Here is a 25,054-nt window from a genome sequence, read left to right on the forward strand (position 1 = left end):
TTTTCATCAATATATATATATATATATATATATATATTTATTTATTTATTTATTTATATATTATGACGCTGTTTGGTGTATGCTGAATGTATAAAAGATACATTGAAAACATTTAGAATAATTCTCAAAATCATCAATAATTACATATAATATATATATATACAATTATTTATAAGGATCACGGCATTATTCAACTTGTAGTTGAGTTTCTCAATTTTTCTAACGAGACTTATATCGTCTTGATGGAGTTTATTAAGGTTAAATAAAAATTATTAATAACGTTATTACTACAGAAAAGTCTTTTTGGCATCAACTGCCATCATCAGTGTAGTTATATAGTATTGTTCCGTCTTTGCGTCTTTGTTTTTACAGCGACTTTGATTGTAACTTAATTAGAATTAAAAATTCCACCAACAAAAGCAACAACAATTAATAATCGTCACCAACACCAAGAGTTTAACCCACTCTCAGTCCTGCACATGCTAAAAAAGCCTGCCCATCCGGTACAGATTCAGACAGTCTATCATCATGGTTTCTACAATTCATCGCACCATTCGTTTCCAGCATCTTAAGCTCGTCCTACAATCACTGCTTAATGCATTCATTCATCCCATGACAATGGAAATCCAGCACAATTCATCAAATTCCTGAAACAAAATACCCAACATCACCAATAGATTATCGCCTAATATCTACCATCCCCATACTTTCACGTATTTTAGAAAAATTCATTGTTAGGTCATTTATCTACCCATGTTTCAATCATCCGTCTATCAAACCATTATTACAAGATCAGTTCGCATTTCGCCATATAGATTGGTTTATCTACATTTGCCCTCATCTCTTTTACTCCTATAATAACATCTTTTCTTAAAATTAATAGCTAGTTCATCTTATTGCTCTCGACTTTTCTAAAGTTTTTGAAACTCTCAATCACTGCTCACTTTCAATTAAGCTAGCCTCCCTTCCTCTACCTGACAACATTTACAATATTATAATAAATTTTCTTTCTAATAGGAATCATTCAACTATTTTTATCTCTACTCTTTCATCTACCTAGCCTATTAATTCTAGTGTAGATCAAGGTTCTGTCCTTGGACCAGCAACCTTTATCAGCAATGCTTCTACTCTCAAAACTCTTCATAGCACTAATCAAATCATCAAATACGCTGACAACTTCTACCTTGTCATCTAACTCAAACACAATCCAATCAGAACTCGATTTGTTAACTACATGGTAAAATCGATGCAATCTGTCATTTAACCTCAATAAATCGTTCGAACTCATCATTACTTCCAGAGCATCCATCAATCACTCGCATAAGTCAATTTAAAATATTAGGCATCACATTCACCTCCACACTTAACGTAGCACCTCATATCAATCACATCATCACAGAATGTTTTCAAACATTTCATGCACTCAAAACACTTAGCTCACATGGTCTCAGAGGCATCAAATTATTCGACATCACTAAATCACTCATAATCTCACGCATTAAATATGCAGCTCCCTCCTAGTCTGGTTTTGCTACACAACAACAACTTCAGCAACTATAATCTCTCATCAAAAAAACTAATCCGCTTCAACTATCTGCCTGCATCATATTCTACCGTCACTCAGATATTCAACACCCTCGATTCAAGACTGTTCAAGAAAGTAGAAAATAACAACAACCACGTCATCCATACTTTTCAACCACCAATCAAAACTACCACACACAACCTTCGTCAAAGCAAGCATAACTATCAAGTCGCCACTCAATCAACCTTCATCACAAGACATCTTAAATACACCATCAGCACTCAATATAACCTTATCATCTACTCAATTTAGTTTTCCTTTTTCCTATTGATCACTTAACTAACTTACTAAGTCATTAACTAGTCTAATAATTAATTATTTAATTTATCTGACTTTTAAACCATTACTTTATTTTTCCATACTTTTCATGCTTCAACATTTTTTCTCCGTTATTTATTTTTTTTACCATTTTTATACTATTGCTTCGCATGTTGTAACAGTTTTTGCGTTTGTCAGATTCTGATATTTTTAAGAATAATAAAAAAATATATATATAAATTATGCATTTAAGAAAATACCAGTATAATAGGTGGCGCGAAGTTTAACGACAGATGATGGATGGGGCATCCTATTCATCAACGAAATTGACATTTCATTTTCCAATGATGTATACACTAAGGAAGACAATGGACCGCATACTATCTCCACTTTGGAATCGTATTTGGACATTTTTAGCTGAAATTTTTCAAACGTATTTGACACGAAAAAAATTAAAGTTTCAATCTGAACAGAACTGTATTTAACGGTACACAGTCATAATAAAATACTATTCATACATTAAAAAATCCAACCTCGACCCTTCTAAAATTGCACCCTTCCGAAAATGATGGCACTGAAAAATCGTTAAAAGTTAATTTGACCAGGCTACCATTTGAAACTATTATCTTCCACGAGCATTGGTGTCCAGCAGGAAATGCCAGAGGGTAGTTTGGGGAGAGAAATGAACCAGAAGAAGCTCTGAATGTGCCGCCACATCCTAAAAACAAATGATTTAATTATTCCATATATGATATTAATAGAATGTTTTCCGAAGCTTCCACAGTTCATTGAATATTCAGCCAAAAATTTTGTTCCGCTATTATCATAATCATTATTATCATCATCACCATTATTATTATTATTGTTGTTATTGTTATTTTATAGCATCTTTCAAGCGTAAAACTGATGATTGAAATAATAAATTGAATAATGGCTGAATAATAATTCGACGCGTTATTAATATTTAGATGATTAACTAGTTTCTGATACGTAATAAAATTTTCATTAACTTCAACTAGTTTAAAATTGAAAAATTTCTTTCCATTTTCTAAAAGTGAAAAATTGTTTGCCAAATAATTTTAAAAACAACATTTAAGGTATCTTTTCCTTTCAAAAATTACTTTTTGATTCAATTGAATTTTTCATATCTCATTCAAATGTTGATAATCAGTCAGGGGTTAACTGTTTAGTTTAGCGTTCATTAAACTTCAGTATTTCGTGCATCTCTACATTATAAATAAGTTTGATAACTATGTATAAAAATAAATTTAAAAAAAATTAAATAATGTCATTCATTTTTTAAACAAATAGCTTTTTCAAACGTGTCCAGACGAAATTTTTAAAAATTGTTCATGTATTTGAGCGTGAAACCAGTTGATAAAAATAACAAAACATCTTATTAAAACATTTGCAAATGAACCACGAATAAAATGTTTAATAATACTTAATTTGAACATTTAAATGGAAATATCATTGTAAATATTAAAATATATATATATAAAATGCCAGTTCGTGTACCTGTTATGGTACCGTCGTATATTATTTTGAATCCATTTCCATTGTATTTCATATCTGACTGGAATATCAATAACAATTTATTTCCTGTTGAAATAAAATTCTCTTCAGGCAAACGACAGATCTTTCCAATCAAAGGAGAATCTGTTGCACTTCCATCCCTGTTCGTCAATGAAAATGAACATTTTCCAACTTAATCAGAGTGAAATATTTATAAGCTAGGCTCAATTTTTTATTTCCATCATTTGAAATTTTATAAATAAATAACTAGGAAATACAATGATGATGATAATTTAAAAACAACGATAACCAGTAAAAATTAACATTGTTAAGAGTCAAAAATAAATTGAGATATTAGTGAAGCAAAGGTTAACAAAGTTAAAGGTCAATTACACCCTTCCAAAGTTCAGAAAATTCAACAAAGCGCACAAACATCGTATATGAATACATGCTAAACGACGCATCACACACGAAGCATGTGATCGGCGAGGATCTTTCTGTTATATTCGAACCCGGTTACAGCGAAACAGCACCAGGCGACCTTACCATTAGACCATCACGCCGCAGCAAAGTGTTGTTGAAGTAAGAGTCAACCTTATTTCCAGATAATCAGAAATACAATCCACGTCCTCTTCCATATCCAAACTCGTGATGTTCAGATGAATCTGCTTGCCAAACTCCATCACGATGGTCCAGACACAGTGATAGCTGTCGGGATATCGACCCGGATAATTAGGGCTTACTATCACTCCAACTGGTTCTCTAAGATAACCACCACAAGCTGTCATCAGATTTATTTCAATATTCACGGTTGACAATGAGTACTAAAAATCGTTTTCGATAAACATTAAAATTAACTGTTACACGATTTTTTACACTAAAAACTAACTTTCATCAGCTGGAATGGCGAAATATCTCGCAGAAAATCCTGCACTCTCGTCTCGCTCATCAGTATGAAGCCTTAAAAGCATTATGTTTGAAAAGGACCTAACGTTCGGCGGCATCTTTCCACCGCAGTACCTATTGCTGTAATTGATTATCTATCAAATCAGAAAATTCATTTTTATGCAACGTTTAAAAAAGTAGTCAAAAAAACTAAAACTTCAAACTTTTCAGTCAGAGGCACTTTCATTTCTTTATCAGCAAAAATTGAAAGGTAATCGTAATGACAACCATCCGTCGATGATGCCTCTAGACTGAAGCGATCAAAAGTGAGTGAAATGATATTTCCAGGATCAACAACAATCAGCCAAATACAGTCAACATCATGCCTATTGAGCGGATCAACTGGAAAACTCACTGAACCTGAAGGTCCTTTTAATATACCTCCACATCGATCCTCTGAAAAAGTTCATTTCCATTCAAACGTAATAAATCTTATGCAATTAAAAATATCTTTTCCAAATAAGCATTAAATTAATTAAATTAAGATGGATATGTTTATTCTTTATTGAATCATTAACATTAAGTTATGCAAAAATGATAGATTAACATGAAGAAAGTTAAGAACATGAAATGTACCTGAGTACAATTTATCAAAAGTTGAATTCGGGGTAGTGTAACTTAATTTGAAACCTCTTCTATGATCATTTATTCCACCAAAAAAGTTGAACAAAACGATGCCAGTAAAGTAAATTTCGGAAAATGAATGTAAAGACCCACATAATCTTGTTCGGTTGCTTGATATCACCTTTACAGTGGAGAAGTTACAAAACATTTTTCCAATGCAAATTAAGAGGAAAAATAAAAAATACTTGCACTTCAAACAATTAAGTTATAGCAATTTACTTTATGTTGCCGCAAACGTTATTTCAATTACTAATTTTCAAAGCTACGGTTAAACTCAAATAAATTTAACCTATTAAAAATGTTAAATTACCTAAATGAAAAAAATTAACTAAAAAATTCATCAAATTGCTCATTCTTTGAAAGTATGAATAAAAAAATAATAATGTACACATTTTTGAATGAATATACGTCAAAAAAGACGCTAAAACTATGAATCTCCGGACATCTCTGGTATAAATAAGCCCAGAGATCAATGGCGAATACCAACTCACACAGTTTCACAATGGATGTGTGGTGATTGGTTGCACTTGAGCGATCCTGGCATGAAGAACCAAACTTTTCAACCCTTAAATCATATCTCTACCCAAATTGATGTACATGACCTAATGAAACAAAGTGTGATCGCTTTACAGACCTTTCTACGGGAAGTAGGCGTCTGAAATCTATTTTAACTTTCCGCCGACACAATTTCGTTTCTCCTATTTTGTAGCTCTGTTATGTTAGTTTTTATTTCTATGATGGAAGAAACATCCTTCATCTAAACTTAAATTATGTTGTGTTTTTCTATTCAAATTCTACAAAGTTAGGCTAAATTAAGGTAACTAACTTATAAACATAAGTTATACACCTTAACAAATTTTTTTTTCTTCTATTTGACACTGTTTACATAAAATTTTACTACACTGTTTGTAACAAGTAATTATACGCAGTGCTAATTATAACTTCTTTATATATGCAGATGAATACGTTAAATAGTTAAAATATAATAAACAACATATGATTGGTTGGCAAAATAAAAACGTTGCTCAAGTATCTCACACGATAAAGTAGGTCGACCTAATTTTGTCTGATCAACTTTACACGGAATTTAAATGAAAAAAAATAGTTGAATATGTTTGAGGATTTTGCAAACCTCGAGATAGGATGATCTACATCTGTTAGGACCAGCCACATCACGAATATCTACATCTTCGAACGTCACTTGAATAAAAGTGCTTTCCGGTCTGGAAATCTTGTATTGACAATTTGCATAGCTAGGATAAGGTTTGGGATAAAATGGAGATTGTATAACACCATTTTGTTCATCCAGCGTAAAGTTGCAATCTACATGCATTGACGTTTTAATTAACCCAATTATAGCTGGTTGATTTATTGATCCAACATTAAAAAAAACTAACAATGGGTCCAGCTAAATTTAAACGACCACACTGATCGCCGTTCAAGTTTTTGAAATTTGATGAAGAAAGTATTTCCGATAAAATTTGAAATCCTATCTCCGCTGCAGTGATGAGCCAAGAAGCTTCCTGTCTCATTTATTCCTGATCTTATCTGATTTTTTTAAACAAATTTAAAGGGTTCCTTTTAAATGATTATATTATATTATATAGCAATTATTATAATTTTAAATAGCAATATGTATTTATTACGAAGTTTCAAAGAACGTGAGACTCATTTGCTCTTTTAAAAAACTTATATTGTTTTTATCAACAAAATAAAATAAAAAATTACAATGAATTATATACATGAGCGAACCTCTAAATAATCTTTGTTACATCTTAGTGAATTAACACCTGGCACCATGTTCTCAAACGACAATTCAACAAATTGGTCGCCGGCCGAAATGATCCAAATGCACGTTGTTACATCGTTAACCAAGTGAGGATAATTTGGAGATGTGAAACTGCCATTGAGAGCATTCATGAAAACCTCACCACACGACCCTTTTGTGAAAAAAATAAAAGTTTGTATAATAATCATGATTTCAGATGGAAACGACTTTTATCAAATTCATACTTTTCCTCGTTCTGAAAGCGAAATGAAATCCTTTAGCAGTTTGGTCATTGTCAGAAATGAAACGAATGAAAATATTTGGTCCAGACGATGTGAGAGTCATATGAACGTCTGACGTGCATATCTTTTGCAGAAGCTGACTTTCTGAATCAAACCCATCCATAATCTTCATTGCAAAAATAATATTAGATAACCATATTGAACTATCAAATTACTTCATTCATACCTCGATACTGTCCTTGATGCAGTTGTTACTGTATTCAATGTTAACATCGATGACGTTGATCTCGATGACGGAGATGGGATTGGTTTGCACGACCCACTCACACATCAGATTGTTCGAGTAATCCCACGGATAATTGGGACTGTTAATAATGCCAGACGGCAATGATATAATGCCCCCGCATTCTGAAGAAAATTCAAATAACTTTTTTTAAACAATCAAACAAAAATTGCATTTTCAATAAATATAAAGTCTGAAAAATAATTAAATTTTTGTAACTATGGAAATAGATAAAAATGCATTTGGAAGACTGCTTATAATAATAAACCAGTACACACTGGAATTATGAGCCAGGTGCAAACTTGCACAAAGATTTTAGAGCTTAAGTATTTGAGAAATCTAATCGCAAGCTGAAAGCTTTTTCGTCGATCAATCCCCAACCAATGCAATTCATAAAATTTATTAATGCTAATGAGAAAAAGAAACTGGAAAAAAACGACAAGAGATGGATAGGAGAAATTGCAGATTCGACTGGAATAAGAATGAAAACTCAAAAAAAGTGAGAAAAGACAGGAAGGGATTTTTAAAGTTGGTGGTTCCTCCAACAACCCCTTAAAGTGTTAAAGGCGAGAATTAATTTTGACTGATTCTTATTTTCATGTAATCGTTTTTTTTAATTAAACAAAAAAAACATAAACACGAGGGGAGTAAGCATATTTGAAAAAAAAAATTAGAAAAGTGGTAATATATCTCAAAATAAAGTCAAAAAAATAAAAACGTTCGTTTTTACCAACTTGGAAAATTAAGAAGAAAAACAATGACGGGTAGGAAGCATTTCAAAATGAGTTCTACAGAAAATTAATAGGAATTACCTGGAGACAGAACGAGAAAAACGAAATTATAGGCAACAAACCTAAGAAACAAATATTTATTTGTTATTATTTCATGTCAAAGTACAGAGCTGGGATTCATTTTGGAAGAATACCAGATAATAAATTAGTAGGATCCACTAATGAGAAGGCGATACTGAAAGAAAAAAGTTGGAAAACCTGCGAAAAATGTATGAATGACAAAATTGAATGGGAATATTGAACTCAACTAAACTAGCCAAAGATAGAAAAGAATTTTTGAAATCCAAAAACAGTGGACCTCAGCACAAAGTACCATTCATTGGTTGAATGATTAATGACACATTTATAGTGAACAGCATCTTGGGCAAGAAAAGCAAATAATCCAAAAATACAAAAACTAGTTGATTGTATTTAAACGTAAAAGCAGCTAGTCAAAAACGTTAGCTTTTTCAAAGTATATTCATAAAATGACGACATTTTCAAATTGAGTATTACATATGTTTTCAAGTTACATTGAGATTCATTAATCCACGTTGTTTCCAACGTAATCCGTCAAAAAGCAACAAACAAACTTGCAGTCTCAGCCGTCCATTGTGCCTGAAACAACTCCTCCTGGAGAAGCTCGTGAGTGAGCTTCAAGGTCATTTTATGGTCACGCGAAGTTATGTTGTTCTGTAACAAACGCTGGCTGCAATCTTTCTTCAGTTGATTGCTGTCCCAGCGCGAGCCATCCAAAACTTCCAATGTCCATAGTGGACAACCCGATGCAGGTTGACTTTGACTCTCGTACACTTTAATGAACTTCAGCCGAATATACTAAAACAAGTAACGAACAACGTGTCAGATAGATTAAATTTTTTATATAATCATTTTGACATTGTTTTAAAAATTAGTTTATCTAGATATTCACAGACGTAACAGATAGAAAAAAAATTCGAAGTCCTTATATAACATAAAAAAATCTTAACGATGAACTTCAAACCACATCAAAAGTATTTTCAATGAACAAATAAAAATTCGTCAAGTGAATAGTTGTATTAGATACAGATCAGGGCTCAATTAAAAGTATCTTCAAAATCAAACACAAAATGTCATTAAAAAATAAAGTATTATAATGACGACAGAGAAATAAATGTTTTATGAGTTAACGATAAAAGAATGACATGAGCTATACTACAAAAAGTTTTGATACATTATTTAGAGTTTTAATCAGAAATTAGTAAAAACAAGCAATTTTTATTACATGTCCGACGGGGCCTTCAATATTCCATATACAAGAAGAATTTTGAAAATCCGATGCTAGTTTTCCATTGAAATTGACCATTCCACCATGTCCAGTCAATTTTCCACCGCAAGCTGCTCAAGTCAAATGAGTTATATATTTTATAGTTTTTATCATTAGCATTTCTTGAAAGCTTTGTCTGCTAAATGACAATTTAAAAATAAATTACTCGAACGAAAGGAATAAGAAAAAGTTCATAAATGATTATAATTTTAATGAAATGAAATTAGTTGGTCATAGAGTTAGCTCAGTCGGTAGAAATGCCATGTCTAAAAAATTATCAGGTAAGAAAGTTTTAAAAGAAAACAAAACAACTTGCCATTGAATGGAATTTCGCACGCGTACCCAGTGAACCTAGGTGGGCAGAGGCAAATAAGTTCGTCACCAAGAGGCATGCATGTGCCACCGTTTCTACAAGGACTGAGTGAGCAGTTTCTCGAAATTTGTCTCTCACACAGAGGGCCAGCCCAGCCTAGCTCACATGTACATACATACATTTCGGCTGTCGTTGGCTGAGCAAGTTTTATTTTGTTGTTATTAATAACAACTAAAACTCAATTGGACATAAAAAATACGTGTAAATGTTGTAGTCACGAAGATTGTAACTACTTCTCAGCTTAAGAAATATTTTTTAAAACTAAACTGTATCTACCTACATCACGTCCTCATGGTTTAAAGTCTAACAAATTTGAAAAATCAATAAAACATGTAAAAACAAGAATAACAACATCGTAATTAAATGAGGTTTCAAATTTCTCGTTCCAGAAATAAAATTATCCACAACTTCGCCCAGGAGATTTCCATCAGATTTCAATATATTTCAAGATATTCACAATTTCTGTCACGGACCCCTTCAAACAGAGATTGGATTCATTCAGTTTGATTGAACCGTCAAACACAATATCACCTTCCAGTCATTCGTTGTGGCCTCGTACTATTAAGTTTGTTCATATTTAACGAACTACTTCATCGTATAGGTCCAACGGGTTTAAATATTAATAACAACCTCTACTGCTGTCCGCTAGTTCTCAACCTCTCACGTCTCACAAACTCATGTAAAATATTAAATTGTGAAGAATTAAATTATGAACAATTAAATTAACAATTATTATTATTAAATGGTACACGCTTAGGCGACTGATGGATTTTTCACATACGGATAAAAAAAATAGCAAACGGATAAACACACGAAAGTTATAAACAAACAAAAGAGACTTTGCAAGTTCCATGTTGGCAGAAGTTGTTCAAGCAACTATCTATCGTTATATTTTTGTCATTCCTGCAACCAGAAAAACCGACCCCATCGCCAATCAAACCGTCCCGACATTTGCAAGTTCTTTGCATCCAACCAACGCCTGTATTGAAACGTTAAAAAAGAATAACTGAAAATTATTATTCACATTTTTAGAAAATTGAAAAAGCTAAATTAAAAATATTTTATAATAATAATAACATATGTTGTGATGCTTTTTTGTGCACTGGGTCAGGTTACAGCACTGTAACAGCTTCAAGTTATTCATCTAATATACAGTCTATACGGTTTTTAAAAATATTCAAATAATTGGCATCAATTGCTTCCTGAGATAAGTTAATCTAGTGATTGGCTACACGATTAGTAAAAAAAACTTTTTTCTGCAGTTTCATGATTGAAGGGCCCTGGCTCTGCGTTAAATTCAGTCAATCAATCAATCAATCAATTAGTTTATAAAGCGCTATTTCCGCGACGTTCAACAGCGCTCATCAATGAATTTTGCAAACAGATGAGTCTTGAGATCCGCTCTGAACTTGATGAAGAAGTAGTCAGAGAAAGAGGTGGAAAGTTCCAGACAAAAGAGTCAAAAAAACCAAGTGCAGATTTGGCAAAAGAGTGACTGACTGAATTCGAATGCAAAAAGATTTCCGCGCAGATTCGCGCGTGTTCACGTTGGTCGTGTGCGCGCCGCTGACACCTTTTGGTGGGAGACGAGCTGTAAAGGAAGCGTAATATTCCACACGTCTCTAAGGACGTTTAGTAGTACGCAAACGAGCATACATATTTTAAGTAGATGCATCGTACAAATTTTCACCAGTTGACCATCAGCTACGTTAGCTACATTGAAAAGATAAATATTAAAAGATTTTTATCAAAATAATGAAAATGCCTCAGACCGACATGAACATAAAAAATTTATCTGACAATTATTATGACAATTCTTTAAAAAAAAAAACAAACCAGGGGCAGGGGTGCAGTCTGCCATTGGGTGACATCCTCCATTGTTAGACTCACAAACTCCCAATAAAATACAAGTGTTGATAGGTCCGCTTTTGTAACCTAAAAAAAGGTTTTTTTTGGTAATTTTTTCATTGAATTTATCAGCCATAATTTCAAAAATAAATTACTTACATAAAACAAATTAAAAAAAACTCTTGCAGTCTTTTTTGCTTATTAAACTTATTGATAAATGATAAAATATAATTTTAAATTTGATCGATCAAATCAAAATTACTGGGCAAGAAATATTAGAAACTATAGAGTAGTTATGATAACTATTTGGAGTTAAAAGGAAACAAGGAATGTGACGCTGTTCAACTGCGTAGTTACTCTTTAATAACAAAATGAGAAGAAAAAAAACATTTGTAATAATGTTACTTATAATGTAACCGACCATTGAAAAAACATACAATCAAAATTTCAATTGGATCTACATAAAAAAAAAAACATGAAATTATGGAAAAAGTGAAATGGGATGGTATTTAGAAGTATTTAAAATTTGAAGCATATAGGAATAACATTCAAGGAAACACAAACCCGCTGGACAGTCACCGCATCTGAATGAGCCAATGGTATTCTGACATGAAACAAGTGGTTCAAGAGAGCAACCGCCATTGTTAACTGCACATTCATCTACGTCTCGACATGTTCTACCGTCACCGTAAAAACCTGCGATGAAAATTCACGTTTGTCCAATAAATATTAACAAGGAGTGCCTGATGACTAGGAATGGAAGAGGGCCTACCAGCTGGGCAATCTTTACATCTGAACGAGCCCATCGTGTTAACACATTCCACGTATGGTTCCTCCGAGCATGGATAGAAACCACTACTGCAAGTTCAATGAACAGTTCAATATAAATAAACACAAATCAACGATCAGTTTCTTAATAACAGAATGAATTCGAAAAAAAGATGTGAGTTTAAAAACTCGGACATGGTCACGATAATAGGATAGAATTGTAAGTATTAGATCTCAGCATAAAGGGTTGCTAATTCACTTTGCATCAGTATTTATAACTGCAAGAGTATTTTTAACTGAAAAAAAACAAAGAGGATGTTAGGAAAGTTAAACAATTAAAAACAAATGCTGATAAAGTTTCATTTAGATAGTTTATACCTTTGGCATTCATTGATATCACTTATGCAAGCTGAATTGTTCACTCTATAGTAAGTTTGCCATCCAGGGTCACATTGACATGAATATTTCCGCTTCATAGTCAAAAATGAAATTATAATAAAAATGTTGAAGTTATTTAACGAATACCGTAGTAGCATCTTCTTAATAAAAAGAGTATAAATTGAAAATATTAATGCTAAAAATTTAATCCGAGTTACAAACTGTGCAAGTTAATAGACAGAAACATAAAAAATAATAAAGTTGAAAAGAAAGGAGGTAAAACAAATTTACAAACGTTTGATGTATCTCCATAGATGGGGTAGCAAGTACCGTGCCCACACATTTCAACATTTGATGACGAACCACATGTACCTGCCGTGTTATGACACCTTGCCCCATAGCGTCCAGGTGGGCATTCACATCTGATTAAACAATTAACGTAATGAATGAATGAATGAATGAATGAATGAATGAAAGAATGAATGAATGAAGGAATGAATGAATGAATGAATTAATGAATGACAAACAACAAACAAATAAATAAATAAAAAGTTGGACTTTTGTCTCACTTTTTTGACTTCTGTTGAATTATCTAGTAATTAATTAATTAATTATCGATCTATTTGAATAAGAGCAATTGCAGTAATTGGTATGCACCACAACTAACGCAAAGCCACCCAAAAAGTTGAAGCACTTCTCTGGTTGGAAGCAACCAACATCCGTGTTATTCAGCGTGACACATTCATCAACATCCACATCACACAACTTTCCCTAAATATAAAATATTCCCATTATTTTAATTTACTAAAACAAAATGTGAACATAGTTTTACCATCTAATTATATTTTACTTCAAAATGTGAACAAAAGTTTACCATCTAACATAATAAAAACACCGAAATTATTCAAAAACAAATGTTGATTCATATACAATACCGTGAAACCAGATGTACAAATGCACATAAAACCATTGAACTCATTAACACAAGTGGCTCCATAGAAACAAGGATTTGATGAGCATTCATCTTTTATTAGCGCCTTTGAAAATGTTGATTTATTCTTTATGTTGTATAATATAATTATAATTATTAATCTTAAAAAAGGGCTGTAATTGTTGAACTTTCAGAATAAATAATATCCATTGCAAAAACTAATTAAAAAAATCTAACTGCTTTCATATCCTGAACAATTTTTTCTAATTCATCAATCTAAAAAATGAAATTAAAACACTATTTAAAATATAAATTTGAACAAGGTAACATTATAATGATTTCTCAATTACTATGTGAAGAATATTTACTGTACCCACCCTTTTGTTTATGCTTGTGATGGTCTGATCATAGTGATACGGTTTAGCAGTCCCAAATGCCTGAGGTATCTGTACCAGTACCAGTGGAGAAACAATTTAAAATTAAAATATGCTTATCACTTTTAACTATTTTCATAACAAAGTAAAAATTTAAAAATTGATTGTACCATTAACAATTAACTATACTAATTAATACTAATAAATTCAACAAGTTATTGTTGTCTTAGTGCCTAGTGGTCTAATAATTTTGATGAGTTATATAATTATATTTACAAGTTCAAATTTAAATTACGTTACCTTTCTAGTTTATCACATTACTGATTTATATTATAATTAAATTAAACTAGTGGCTGGTTATGTCTTTGTTTATATGTTAATCAAGCTTGATAAATAAAACTGTGAAATGATATGGTTCTGATCTAAAAAATTTATTTTATGTTATCATTACAAAACAAATATAGCAAAAAAAATACACAATAATTTAATATACAGATCTTTATGTTACAATTATATAATATATATATATAATATATATATAATATATATATAATTATTAACTCGTTTATTATGAACAATAAATTTGTTACATAATGGGGCATTCCAAAAGAGTAAATCTTATTCTTAACTAAGCGTAATCCCCAACATTCAATAAAGTAATCCATAAATTCATAGTTCGATTATTAAATAAATGTAAATTAAATAATATTTATAAAATATGAAAATTTTATAATGTTTAAAACAAATTAATATATTCATACATGTAATATATTATATATAAATTAAAAATTAAAAATAATTACTTAAATTCAAGTTCTTAAATTTTAAGAATTGTACTACGAACCAGTTGCGTGTACCCTTGTTGTTGTGATGACAATGTGGATATCTAAGAAGAAAACATTAAAATAAAATCTCAAATTTAATTTATATAAATAAAACTATAAATTTATCTTAAAAAATTTTGAGTAGATGTAGCAGACTGATATTACATTGCTATTTAATATCTTTGCTTACAACAGTGTGTGCACATAATCATTTGTTTACATAGTACAATTATAAACACACACACACACAAACACACACACATACACACACAAATATACACATACAGTGGCAAATTTAACGGGGCCGAGGGGCAGTTTTTAATAAAAGTCAGAAAAAAGGCCGTTTTAGGTAAAAAATCGACCAAAAATTGGGTTTGTTAAGCAAAACAAAAGGTTGTCAGCCATACTATCACAAATTTTGGCCCCCCCGTAAAAATGTTTACCCCTCGCCTGTTATAATTTGGCCCCTTTCCATCAAAGTTGTCTAAATACACCACTGCACGCACACACACACACACACACACACACACACACACACACACACACACACACACACACACACACACATGCACACGTAGCACACATACATTTTTACATGACGCTGACAGAGAATTACACATAGAAATTGAAATTAATTATTTGACCTAAACACTGTCCTATGTGTTCCTCCCATCATAAAATTTACTGGTTGCGAAAACAGCGTTGACGTCGCATACCTATATGTTGCGGGGATCTCAAATTAAATTCCACATAATGACGCAAACGTTTTAAAGTTATCACTCAAGTCAAGTACTACACATAGTTCAGCTGCTATGTGACATTTACTGATCAAAATCTGTTGTAAGAAAAAATTGTCCAATATATAAACCCAAAACGTATTTAAAAACATTCTTAATCTGATGAGAACATTTTAGGAATGGAAGCCATGAAGAATTATTGTGGCGGGTGAAATTAGCATTAAATGATGAAAATGATTTAATAGAATGGGATGCGTAGTACCTATTCTTGCCTCCCATGCACTCTTAACCGACCCAAATCCATAGCCAGATGGGTATGGTCGCGGAGCATTTGTGTTCATAGTTAATGTATACCTTGCTATTTGAACATAAGGCTATTTTCCCCAATGCATTTGTTATTACTTAAGAAAATAAATTTTTTAATGGCTTGGTGAGTGAACGCACTCCACACCACACCTCCAGAATCCGCCACTGATGATTTCCAACTACATATAAAGCTGCTTAGTTTTGAAATATAATACAATGAGACCACTATTGAAAATCAAATACACGGCAGCTTTTAAAAAATCACTTTCAATTCGACATGACATTATAAAATAATTTGTATATATTTTTGAAATTATTTTTACGCTTAGCTTAGATTTAGACGTATTTTATATTCAATCGTTTAATCTTCAATATTTTTGTTCATGTTAATAGTAATACGCCGCGCCATTTATTTACAACACAATTTTTTTTCGTGTAAACTGTTAATTTTTTTAATTTTTAAACTAGAACATTTAAAATTTATGATTATATTTGATGGAAAAATGCATCTTTGTTGCTTTCCTTATATTTTTCATTTTTTAATTTGAAAAATAAATATGTTATGACGCAAATGTTACAAACATATAAATTTTTTTGGGTTCACGGCTTTCTATACATTTTGCCCATTAGTTCGACAGCATTAGCAGAGCAGCTCAAGAATCAAATCAAATTCCGTTAGTAAAACCTAAATATATTTTTAAAGGCTAGTGGCCACCGTATATATAAACAATAATTTAATTAAGTTATTCTTAAGGAGAGAGTAAATCGTAGTGAGAGACAGTGTGTCGGGGTAATGTATAAGAATTCCGTATAATATATCGAAATCATTAATATTAATAAACATTAACTAAATATACTAAAATGGAAACTAACCTTTTCCACAATTTCCTTTATGTTGTAGCCGCTGATGAAGATATTTCCATCTACTCCGGAGATGAACTCGATAGTCTTGTTGGCAGCTCCTTCGAACACAAGATTTCCGCCTTTCACAAGTATTCGCGGTCTGAAATTAATAGAATAGTTGTTATCTTTTAAATATTTTATTTACCAAAAAAAAACAAAAATAAAACATTTATTTGATATCAAAATTTCAGTAAATTGACGTTCCACAGGCATGTAGTACTTAAATAATTTTTTAAAATGAAACATTTAAAAAGTTACCCATATTGAGCTACAACTGTGGACAAAAAAAACGCTAAAGATACGACTACATTAATTAAACTAATCTTCATTTTAAAATTAGATTATTACTTTTTAAAATTCATGCTAATCCTGAATAATTTCAATAAAATTTATAAAATCAAGCGAAATCTCGAAACTCTCGCGACGTCTTCAATAGTCGTCGAAGTGTTGAAACATTCACACGTCAAGCAAGTTCTATCCATTCACGCCTACCGTTACTGTTTACATAAAAATCTATGATATCTTGATGCCAAGAATGATCTACGAGTAAAATAGAATGAAGTTGGACATTGAACTGAAGGGCCTGTTGCATATCAATGCGGCCTGACTCGAAACAAGTTTATTCAATTAACATTTCAATTGTATAACTAAGAGGTAACAAAATTATATTTAGTTTTAACTACTCTAACATTAAACGCAATTATTCATGTTCAGTATCAAATTTTTTAATATACTAAATATTTTCCGACGGTTTTAATATTACTTCTATGAAAAAATATCTTTGAAGTGGTGTGATAACGTGAAATTTACAAATAAAAATGCATTGCTTTGATGCTGTTTCATTTCAATTCCTTAACTTTCTGTCCTTCAATTCGAATTTTCTCGTTAATGGTCGATGAGAGTTTTGGTAGAATACATAAATAGAAAATAAAAAGTCTTGTGAGTAATTCAACATAAGCAGGCCGATAGAATAAAAATAATGACAAAAAAATAATTAAATAAAAATAATAATAAATTGAACGTGCGGAATATCGCAGAATAGAGACGTGAATGAATCTATCAAGGCTGACTCTGAATTGAAACAGTTGACGATTAATTTGCTGGAAAATACACCTAGTTCTGAAATTTTCAATATTTAATTTTTTATCGGGATTTACCATTTTATAAATTGTTGATTCGTTGATTCGTTTACTGTTTGCTTGTTCATAGATGCCAGTGTGTATTTCTTTATTGCTGTATTATCAAACGTAGAATTAATTAATTAATTTTAATTTCCTATTTTAAATTTTTTTAATTTTACTACGAAAAAAAAATATTGACAGTTCTACCGAACTAAGTAATTTATTTATTTTAACGCCGCTATAATTTAAACATTAAATTTATTACTTAAAAAAGTGGTTGTATTAAAAACAAAGTTAATAGAAATTAAATTTGAGAAAAAAAACATAAGAAACAATGCTGAAAATAAAAGTTGAAAATCGATTTTAAAATTGTTTCCATTAATAAATCTGTTATAGGGGGAAGGAGTGCACAGTCGATCACTTTTTACAAAAATGGCTATAACTTAAAATGTTTAAGAGATAGCATCTTCTCTAAATATTTGTTTTATGCCTTTATTATTAAAACTTCAAATTTTACCTAGTGCATTTATCTAATTGGAATGGTTTTGAGCAAAATGGAGTTCAAAATGACCTACTGAAAACGATCGATTGTGTACAACCAGTGTACACATCCGATCACATGTAAGTACACATCCGATCACTACTACAAATACACAATTTTAAGTTTGCCAAGCATTTAATTAAGTGTTGATAAGAATTTAAAAACATACAGAAATTAGTGATTTAATACTGATTTAGAAAACTGTTATAATGTGAATTCTTCTAGTAAAATGTCCTTATGTAGATATAAGTTTTTCTACAATTCTTCTCATTATACTAATCTAAAATAAAGAAATGAATAAATATTAACAGTTTTACTGAACTAGTTGGTAATACTAAACTAGTACTAGTAGAAATAATGTTTTTAAGTGAAAGTTTCCCTTCAAAGGCCACAAACTAAGATAGATTTTCAATGACTGACAGATCAACAGGAAATATTAAATGCCTTGAGGCCCGGGCAGTTCCACCATGACAAACTGGTTTTGGAAGCTTACAAACAATGTCATTTTTATCAATTTCATATGGTTCTTCATTTGAGATTATAAACTGAAATGCTGTAGACTTTTCTCTTTTTAAAAACACAATCATTAGTTCACCATCTCTCTCTGTTAATTTGCCGATATAATGAACAATTTTCTTCTTGTCTGTTTTCATCATCATTTCAAATTTTACAATGACAAATTCACCATCATTAAGTTCGGAAAAATCATACAATAATTCACCTGTTTCTTCAGTTTTATCTCCTACATTATATTCATCTTTACTGCTGTCACTTTCCAATTGTGGTAATGTTGAAATATTTACATCACACAGCTCAATATCATCACAATCCTTCTGGCCAGACACAACTATTTTTTTTTTCTGTTTCTGTAATCTAAGCCGAAATTCTTCTTCTGCTTCATCCTCGGATTCAAAGTCTGGTTCAATGGCATGGTTCACTTTTATTTTAGTCCCATTTGTTTTTCCAGCGGAATTTTCTCCAAAATTACCTACTTTAGGTGTCACCTTTGTTTTATCTTGTCGCACAACTGTTTTTCTTTTCTTGATGGGGTTTTCCATAGATGTTTTTATATCTAACTTGCGTTTGACAGGATTTATTTTCAAAGTTTTTTTTGCTGCAGTTTTTTTTGAAAGACGTGCAATCAATTCTTCCTGTAACATATTTTTAATTGGAGTATCAGTTAAAATTCTCGTTGTTGCTTTCTTTCTACCTCCTTTCATTGTTTTTCGTTGAGTTGCTTTTGGAAAGGGTCGTATGTCTTCTGGAGACTTCATACTTATTTGATCGGTGAGATCTGAAGATGGTGCATGTGATCCAAGTTGTAGTCGATTTGGAGTCATTGCATGCAGTCCCAGTTGTATCCGATCGCTAACATTTGGGGTAATTGCATCCGGACCTGGTTGTTGTACATCAATAACATTTGGAGTCGCTACATCTTGTTGTGGTCGGTCAGTGACATAGGAAGCTGAAAATTCTGATTCATCAAAGTTATTGCTTTTGAATGGATATATTCCTGTAAAAATGTTATGAAGTAATTAATGTTAGAATATGTTATACAAGAATTATAAGGTTTAGAATTATACACAATTCACAACATTTTTTGCAACACATCAAAACAAATCTCTGCAAATGTGAAAGTTCTTTTTCCATTGTAAATAAATGCTATAAATATTTAATTTGAAATTTATTTAAATTTAGTACCTGTAGAAGAGAATGCCGATTTGATATTTTTCTGTGTGAAAGCCAGTGGAAAAGCGACACCAACAACTTCTGAAATATCAAAAATACACATTGGTGTTGCAGGATGTGTATTCATCCAATCATTGCATGCATGAGTGTAATATTGTTTGAACGGACCATAAACAGCAACATCAAGCGGTTGCATCCGGTGACTGCAGTGTGGAGGGAAAGTCAATAGAACAACTCCATTATTCTTACAAAAGTCCAAGGATTGTAGGGATATGTGGCTCTCATGATTATCTAATATTAACAACACAGGTTTTTCAGTTGAGCACTTGCAATGTTTTGCAAAGTGTGCTAGAAATTTCATAAATATTTCAGATGTCATCCAGCCGCTAGGGTTAGTGGCTCCACATGTTCCTGGTGGAGCGCCTTTAATCATCCTGTCTTTATAGTGGACTCTAGGAAAAACCATGAAAGGCGGAACTGTGTTACCAATGGCGTTGATAGTGCAACACACAGTAACAACCTGGCCTCTTTCCGCCGAAGTAACACGCCCAACTTGACGATTAGATTTGGCTGCTATTACCCTGACATTAGTGGTCTTTTGTACTGTAGTACAACCAGTTTCGTCGCAGTTAAAGATATCTTGTGGTTCAAAGTTATATCGCTTATATACAGCATCCAAATTTTTATAAAATTGTGAGACGTTATGCTTGTTGAAGCTTGTAGCTCTCGAAAGACTAGTTCCTTCTGGCTTACGAAGAGATAAATCCGGATGTCTGTGCATGAATTGGTTATACCAGTCCTTTCCTGCAGTTTCATTTGCATCCCAAGATGGTGGATGCTCTACATTGTTTTGTACAGCAAAACCATATGCTAATTTTCTAGCCTCTTTTCTCGATAATCCATAATGATATTCACTAGATTTTACTAGATAATTATGTATTGAAGTCTCTTGATCAACAGAGAAAATCTTTCGCACATAGTAGTTAGCCTCAAACCTCATGCTATCCAATCCAACATCTTTTGCTTTTGCTACATATGAATGTAATGTACCATATGGTATTTTATAAAGTTTAGATGCTCCTCTAATTGTGTTTGTATTGTTCAGCACAATTGTGACAGCCTGTTTCATAGATTCTGATAACACTGCTCCTTTTTTTCTTTCAACAACTCTTTTTCGACCCATTTCGACCACAGATAAAAAATTTTCAGCTTGTTAATCTGAAACATATAAAGCAGAACTATATAGGTTTATGTCACATGTGAATTAAAAAAAATTGATAGCATAATAATAATATAAATATAATAATATAGGCATAAATTAGTTCATTATTAAAAGCAGTACGCAGTCGATCAATGATCAACTGTGTACACTCCTATGACGATCGACTGTGTACGTCCATGCCTATGATTTTTATACTACCTATAACTTTTATGGGTATTTCCTACCACAAAATTTATGAATACACACGCATAGTATATACAATAATATATCAATAATGCAACACAGGTATATCTAACCGTACCTACCTTATGTACAGCTTAATTCGTTCGATGGTGTACAATATTTACTTTGTATTCGTTAAAATGCATAAAAGATTTATAATATTTTATCCGCGAATGATTTCTGTTAAAATGGCGATAAACAACGAGGTCACCTATATTGTCGTCCACGTGGTACTTTATATTTTACAAAATAAGAGTGCGTTCGAAAACAAACGTTCCGATTGACTGTGTACACCGATCGAATGTGCACGCCTTCCCCCTACGTATGATTATGCTCGTTCTATATTTTTAACGCTGTTACACCATTTGGAAAACACTCAACGCATTATTGCTGCCAACTTTTTCCATCTCTGATTCACGTTGCATGGCTATATAAATTTGATACAAATTTATCATGCAAAACAAAATATTTTTGACTAGAAACAAATTATAAAATTTCTGAATATGGTATATGGTAATATATTTTTTTATATTCTTCAAATAGGAAATCATTTCAAAGTAGGTTTGGCATACTTTAACATTTTCTCAAGTACAACAATATTATTCCCCACAAATGATGAAATTAAATTAGTTTTCAAACATATATATTTATGGTTTCATCGGTTTTACCATGTGAGTGTAGTGTTATTTATCTGGTAGGCGCAACGTTTGATGATGCTGAAGTCGTTTCTTACTTCTTAGCAAGTTTTTGGTCAGGCCATCACTATTTATCATCATATCACTTTGTGACTATTTTTGCTCAACAAGTTGAAAATACAAAAAAAAACTGTTTCAGTGTTAAGTGAATAAACGAATACATATTAAAAAAAAACAATCAAATAAATTTAAAAATAATTTATTAGTTAATTCGTTAATTGGTTATAAAATAATTTACAATGGATTACGAAGACTCTAATTCACTAACATTTGGCAACATGATGCAGCAGAAAATAACTAAGATATTAATTAAAAAATGGCGGGTATTTTGTATGTATTACAATTTTCAACATTACAATTAGATTGTCATCGAATTTCAAGCTTCCAGTTAAATGAAAATATGAAAGACTGTGGTGTTTGTAAAACTGTTCTTTTCCAAGTAATTGTTTATATTTAATATATATATATATATATATATAGAGAGAGAGAGAGAGAGAGAGAGAGAAAAGAGAGAGAGACTATGAATCCGTGATTATGATTGTTTGGTATTAATTTATCCACCACCAAAACTATAATGTTTCCTTACAAGATGATATCTATAGCATTCATAGTTCATACACGGATTTTCACGTAAGCACATAGTAAAGTAAATAAAAATAAGCTTGTGGCATAGCAAAATAACATTAACAAAATAAAATTTTTAAGCAAATCCTTTCGGAATTGTTCATCTACTATAGAATTATTTAAATTTATTAAAGTTAAGATGAATGTTTGAAAAATGTAGAGAGTTAACAGCGCTTAATAAGTTTTCAATATTTTCATGTCCGTCAATGAAAGAGCATAAAGAGACGACTGGCTAACAAGTCATATCATATAGTCAAAAAATTGTAATTCATTGGCTTGGTCAGCTAAACCAGCCTAAATAAATTATCGTGAAAACAAAAATGTGTATGTTTAAAAAAGTTTACTCTAAAAATAGTTTTTAAAACAAATGTTATTTACACAATTTTTATGTCACGTTTTCATTCAACTAGTTCTCATCTAATAAGATATGAAATGGAAAAAAAACAAATTGTTTTTAAATAATAACAAATTATGCAATTTTTTGCAATTAGCAATTCTACTGTTTAATAAAAATAATAGTAATATGTATCAAGCAAACAAATTTGTGAAATACAGCTTTAAGTTCAACACATTATTTACGCAAACATATTAAAAATGGTTGATGAGCATTGGATTCATTCACAATCCTTTCTCTTAAAGTTTTATCACACCACCGCCGCAGTTAAACAGTATTTTTATTTGTTAATTATGCAAATGTTTCCATGCCTAGCGACACGGAAAGTAAATGTGGCAACTTGGTCAATCAGTCATTATTCTTCACATGTCGACACAGCGAAATATTTAGGTGGAATGATGGGATGTTTGCCATCAATGTTCAATTTTCTTATACAACCGGAAAAACGATGTTTCACAATCTGTTTTTTGGTAGAAAAGTTTTTAAATTCAAAATACAATGACGATCGTTAAAATGTAAAAGGTTACCTCGTTTGGTTCATTGTCTTCAAGAAATGAAACGTTGTGAAGATTCTGTAATGTTTCCTATCAAATGATAAAAGATGTGGCTATCATGTAAAAAGACAAACTTAATAAAATAAATAAATTTTACTTTATGATTGTTGTAAATTTTGTGACTGAGTCCACCGAAAACCAGCGAGTTGAAGCTACTGCACGGACCCATGTGGTAGTCCCTACCTGTCGCTCCCATACTTTCCTGGTCCAATATGCGGTCGATCTCCAGCTTACCTCCTTGCTCATCTAATGTGTATTTCACCTTCAAGGTTTTCAGTAGTATTTATCAAATTTTGTTTGCGATAAGTTGTATATTAGTTGATTAAGTTTCAAATTGTGACCACACACTATTCATGTAAGCGTTATAACGTATGTGTATAAATTAATAAACTTGATGCGAGATTTATGTTTATAAATTTAAGACAAAATAAATGTTTCATAAATTTAATTATAAAATTCTGAAATTGTCGGGTTGAACTGAAAAAATTCCAATGCAAGAATATTATTTAAACTTTTACAAAACATCTTCGGAGCATGTCTTGAGATCCAAAACGTCTTCAGGTCAAAGGTCAAACAAACTCTTTAAAACCAAGTTTCATATTAATCGATATATTAACTGTTTGTTTATGTCAGAAAATATTTTAAAAAATGTGTGAAAGCATTAAATACATTTTGAAAAGTATTTTTGTTAAAAAAAAAGGTCTATTACGCTCTATCTAGGTTCAGAGGAATCATTAATTCAATTTTGAAATAAAGCAAGATAAAGAGCAAATAAGATTTTTTATAAGTCCCGCTCGTGTATATGTGGAATAATTATAATATTTTTTATATTTTTTATTCGCTAGTTGTTAATGATTTTTAAAAAAAATCTTGAATTTTCGGACTAGGGACAAATTCTTTTTCAGTTACCAATTCGGATACTTTTTCGATTCCGAGTACTTTTTGTTTCGATTATATTCTGATTTTGACTACTTTTCGAATTTAATTGTTTTTGCATTATATATATATATATATATATATATATATATATATATGTGTGTGTGTGTGTGTGTGTGTGTGTGTGTGTGTGTGCGTGTGTGTGTGTGTGTGTGTGTGTGTGTGTGTGTGTGTGTGTGTGTGTGTGTGTGTGTGTGTGTGTTGGTAATAGACCATAATTTTTACAATATTCTATAAATTCTACCGAATGTTTGGCGTTAATATGTTTGTAGTTCGTTTTTTTCGATTTTTCTCACTAAAGTTTTTTGGTGAACGTTT

At 31.3% G+C, this 25,054-nt stretch overlaps 5 protein-coding genes across 5 annotated transcripts in view; all 5 read right to left on the reverse strand.

The window, feature by feature from the left end:
* Positions 1-3,193: 3,193 nt before the first annotated feature.
* HELRODRAFT_97359 (hypothetical protein) lies at positions 3,194-7,352 on the reverse strand (the record flags this gene model as incomplete). Its single annotated transcript, XM_009013682.1, has 7 exons — positions 7,164-7,352; positions 6,941-7,103; positions 4,468-4,699; positions 4,248-4,384; positions 3,953-4,139; positions 3,347-3,519; positions 3,194-3,257 (listed from the first exon to the last, which is right to left on the reverse strand). Coding segments are annotated over exons 1-7 (1,059 nt in total), but the record flags the coding sequence as incomplete, so codon positions are not given.
* Positions 7,353-9,562: 2,210 nt separating this feature from the next.
* Positions 9,563-17,330, reverse strand: HELRODRAFT_190383 (hypothetical protein; the record flags this gene model as incomplete). The annotated part of the gene is made up of 14 exons (XM_009013683.1): positions 9,563-9,805; positions 10,610-10,648; positions 11,243-11,382; positions 11,506-11,604; positions 12,082-12,213; positions 12,290-12,375; positions 12,664-12,755; positions 12,959-13,085; positions 13,331-13,434; positions 13,599-13,700; positions 13,832-13,870; positions 13,972-14,040; positions 16,709-16,818; positions 17,231-17,330. 14 exons carry the CDS (start codon positions 17,328-17,330, stop codon positions 9,563-9,565), a joined length of 1,482 nt encoding a protein of 493 aa, XP_009011931.1.
* A 2,754-nt stretch (positions 17,331-20,084) lies between these two features.
* On the reverse strand, positions 20,085-20,870 carry HELRODRAFT_72994 (hypothetical protein; the record flags this gene model as incomplete). Its single annotated transcript, XM_009013684.1, has 1 exon — positions 20,085-20,870. The coding sequence occupies one exon, from the start codon at positions 20,868-20,870 to the stop codon at positions 20,085-20,087; it is 786 nt and encodes a 261-aa protein (XP_009011932.1).
* Positions 20,859-21,272, reverse strand: HELRODRAFT_73069 (hypothetical protein; the record flags this gene model as incomplete). The annotated part of the gene is made up of 1 exon (XM_009013685.1): positions 20,859-21,272. A coding segment is annotated over one exon (414 nt), but the record flags the coding sequence as incomplete, so codon positions are not given.
* A 2,329-nt stretch (positions 21,273-23,601) lies between these two features.
* Positions 23,602-25,054, reverse strand: part of HELRODRAFT_167978 (hypothetical protein) — a gene marked incomplete at both ends in the record, with an annotated part of 2,598 nt that continues 1,145 nt past the window's right edge. Inside the window, 2 exons of the mRNA XM_009013686.1 lie at positions 23,602-23,706; positions 23,898-24,062. Coding sequence (XP_009011934.1) covers positions 23,602-23,706; positions 23,898-24,062 — 270 coding nt within the window. The remainder of the gene's footprint in view (positions 23,707-23,897; positions 24,063-25,054) is intronic.

Source organism: Helobdella robusta, assembly GCF_000326865.2.
Source record: "Helobdella robusta unplaced genomic scaffold HELROscaffold_12, whole genome shotgun sequence".
NCBI classification, from domain to species: Eukaryota; Metazoa; Annelida; class Clitellata; order Rhynchobdellida; family Glossiphoniidae; genus Helobdella; species Helobdella robusta.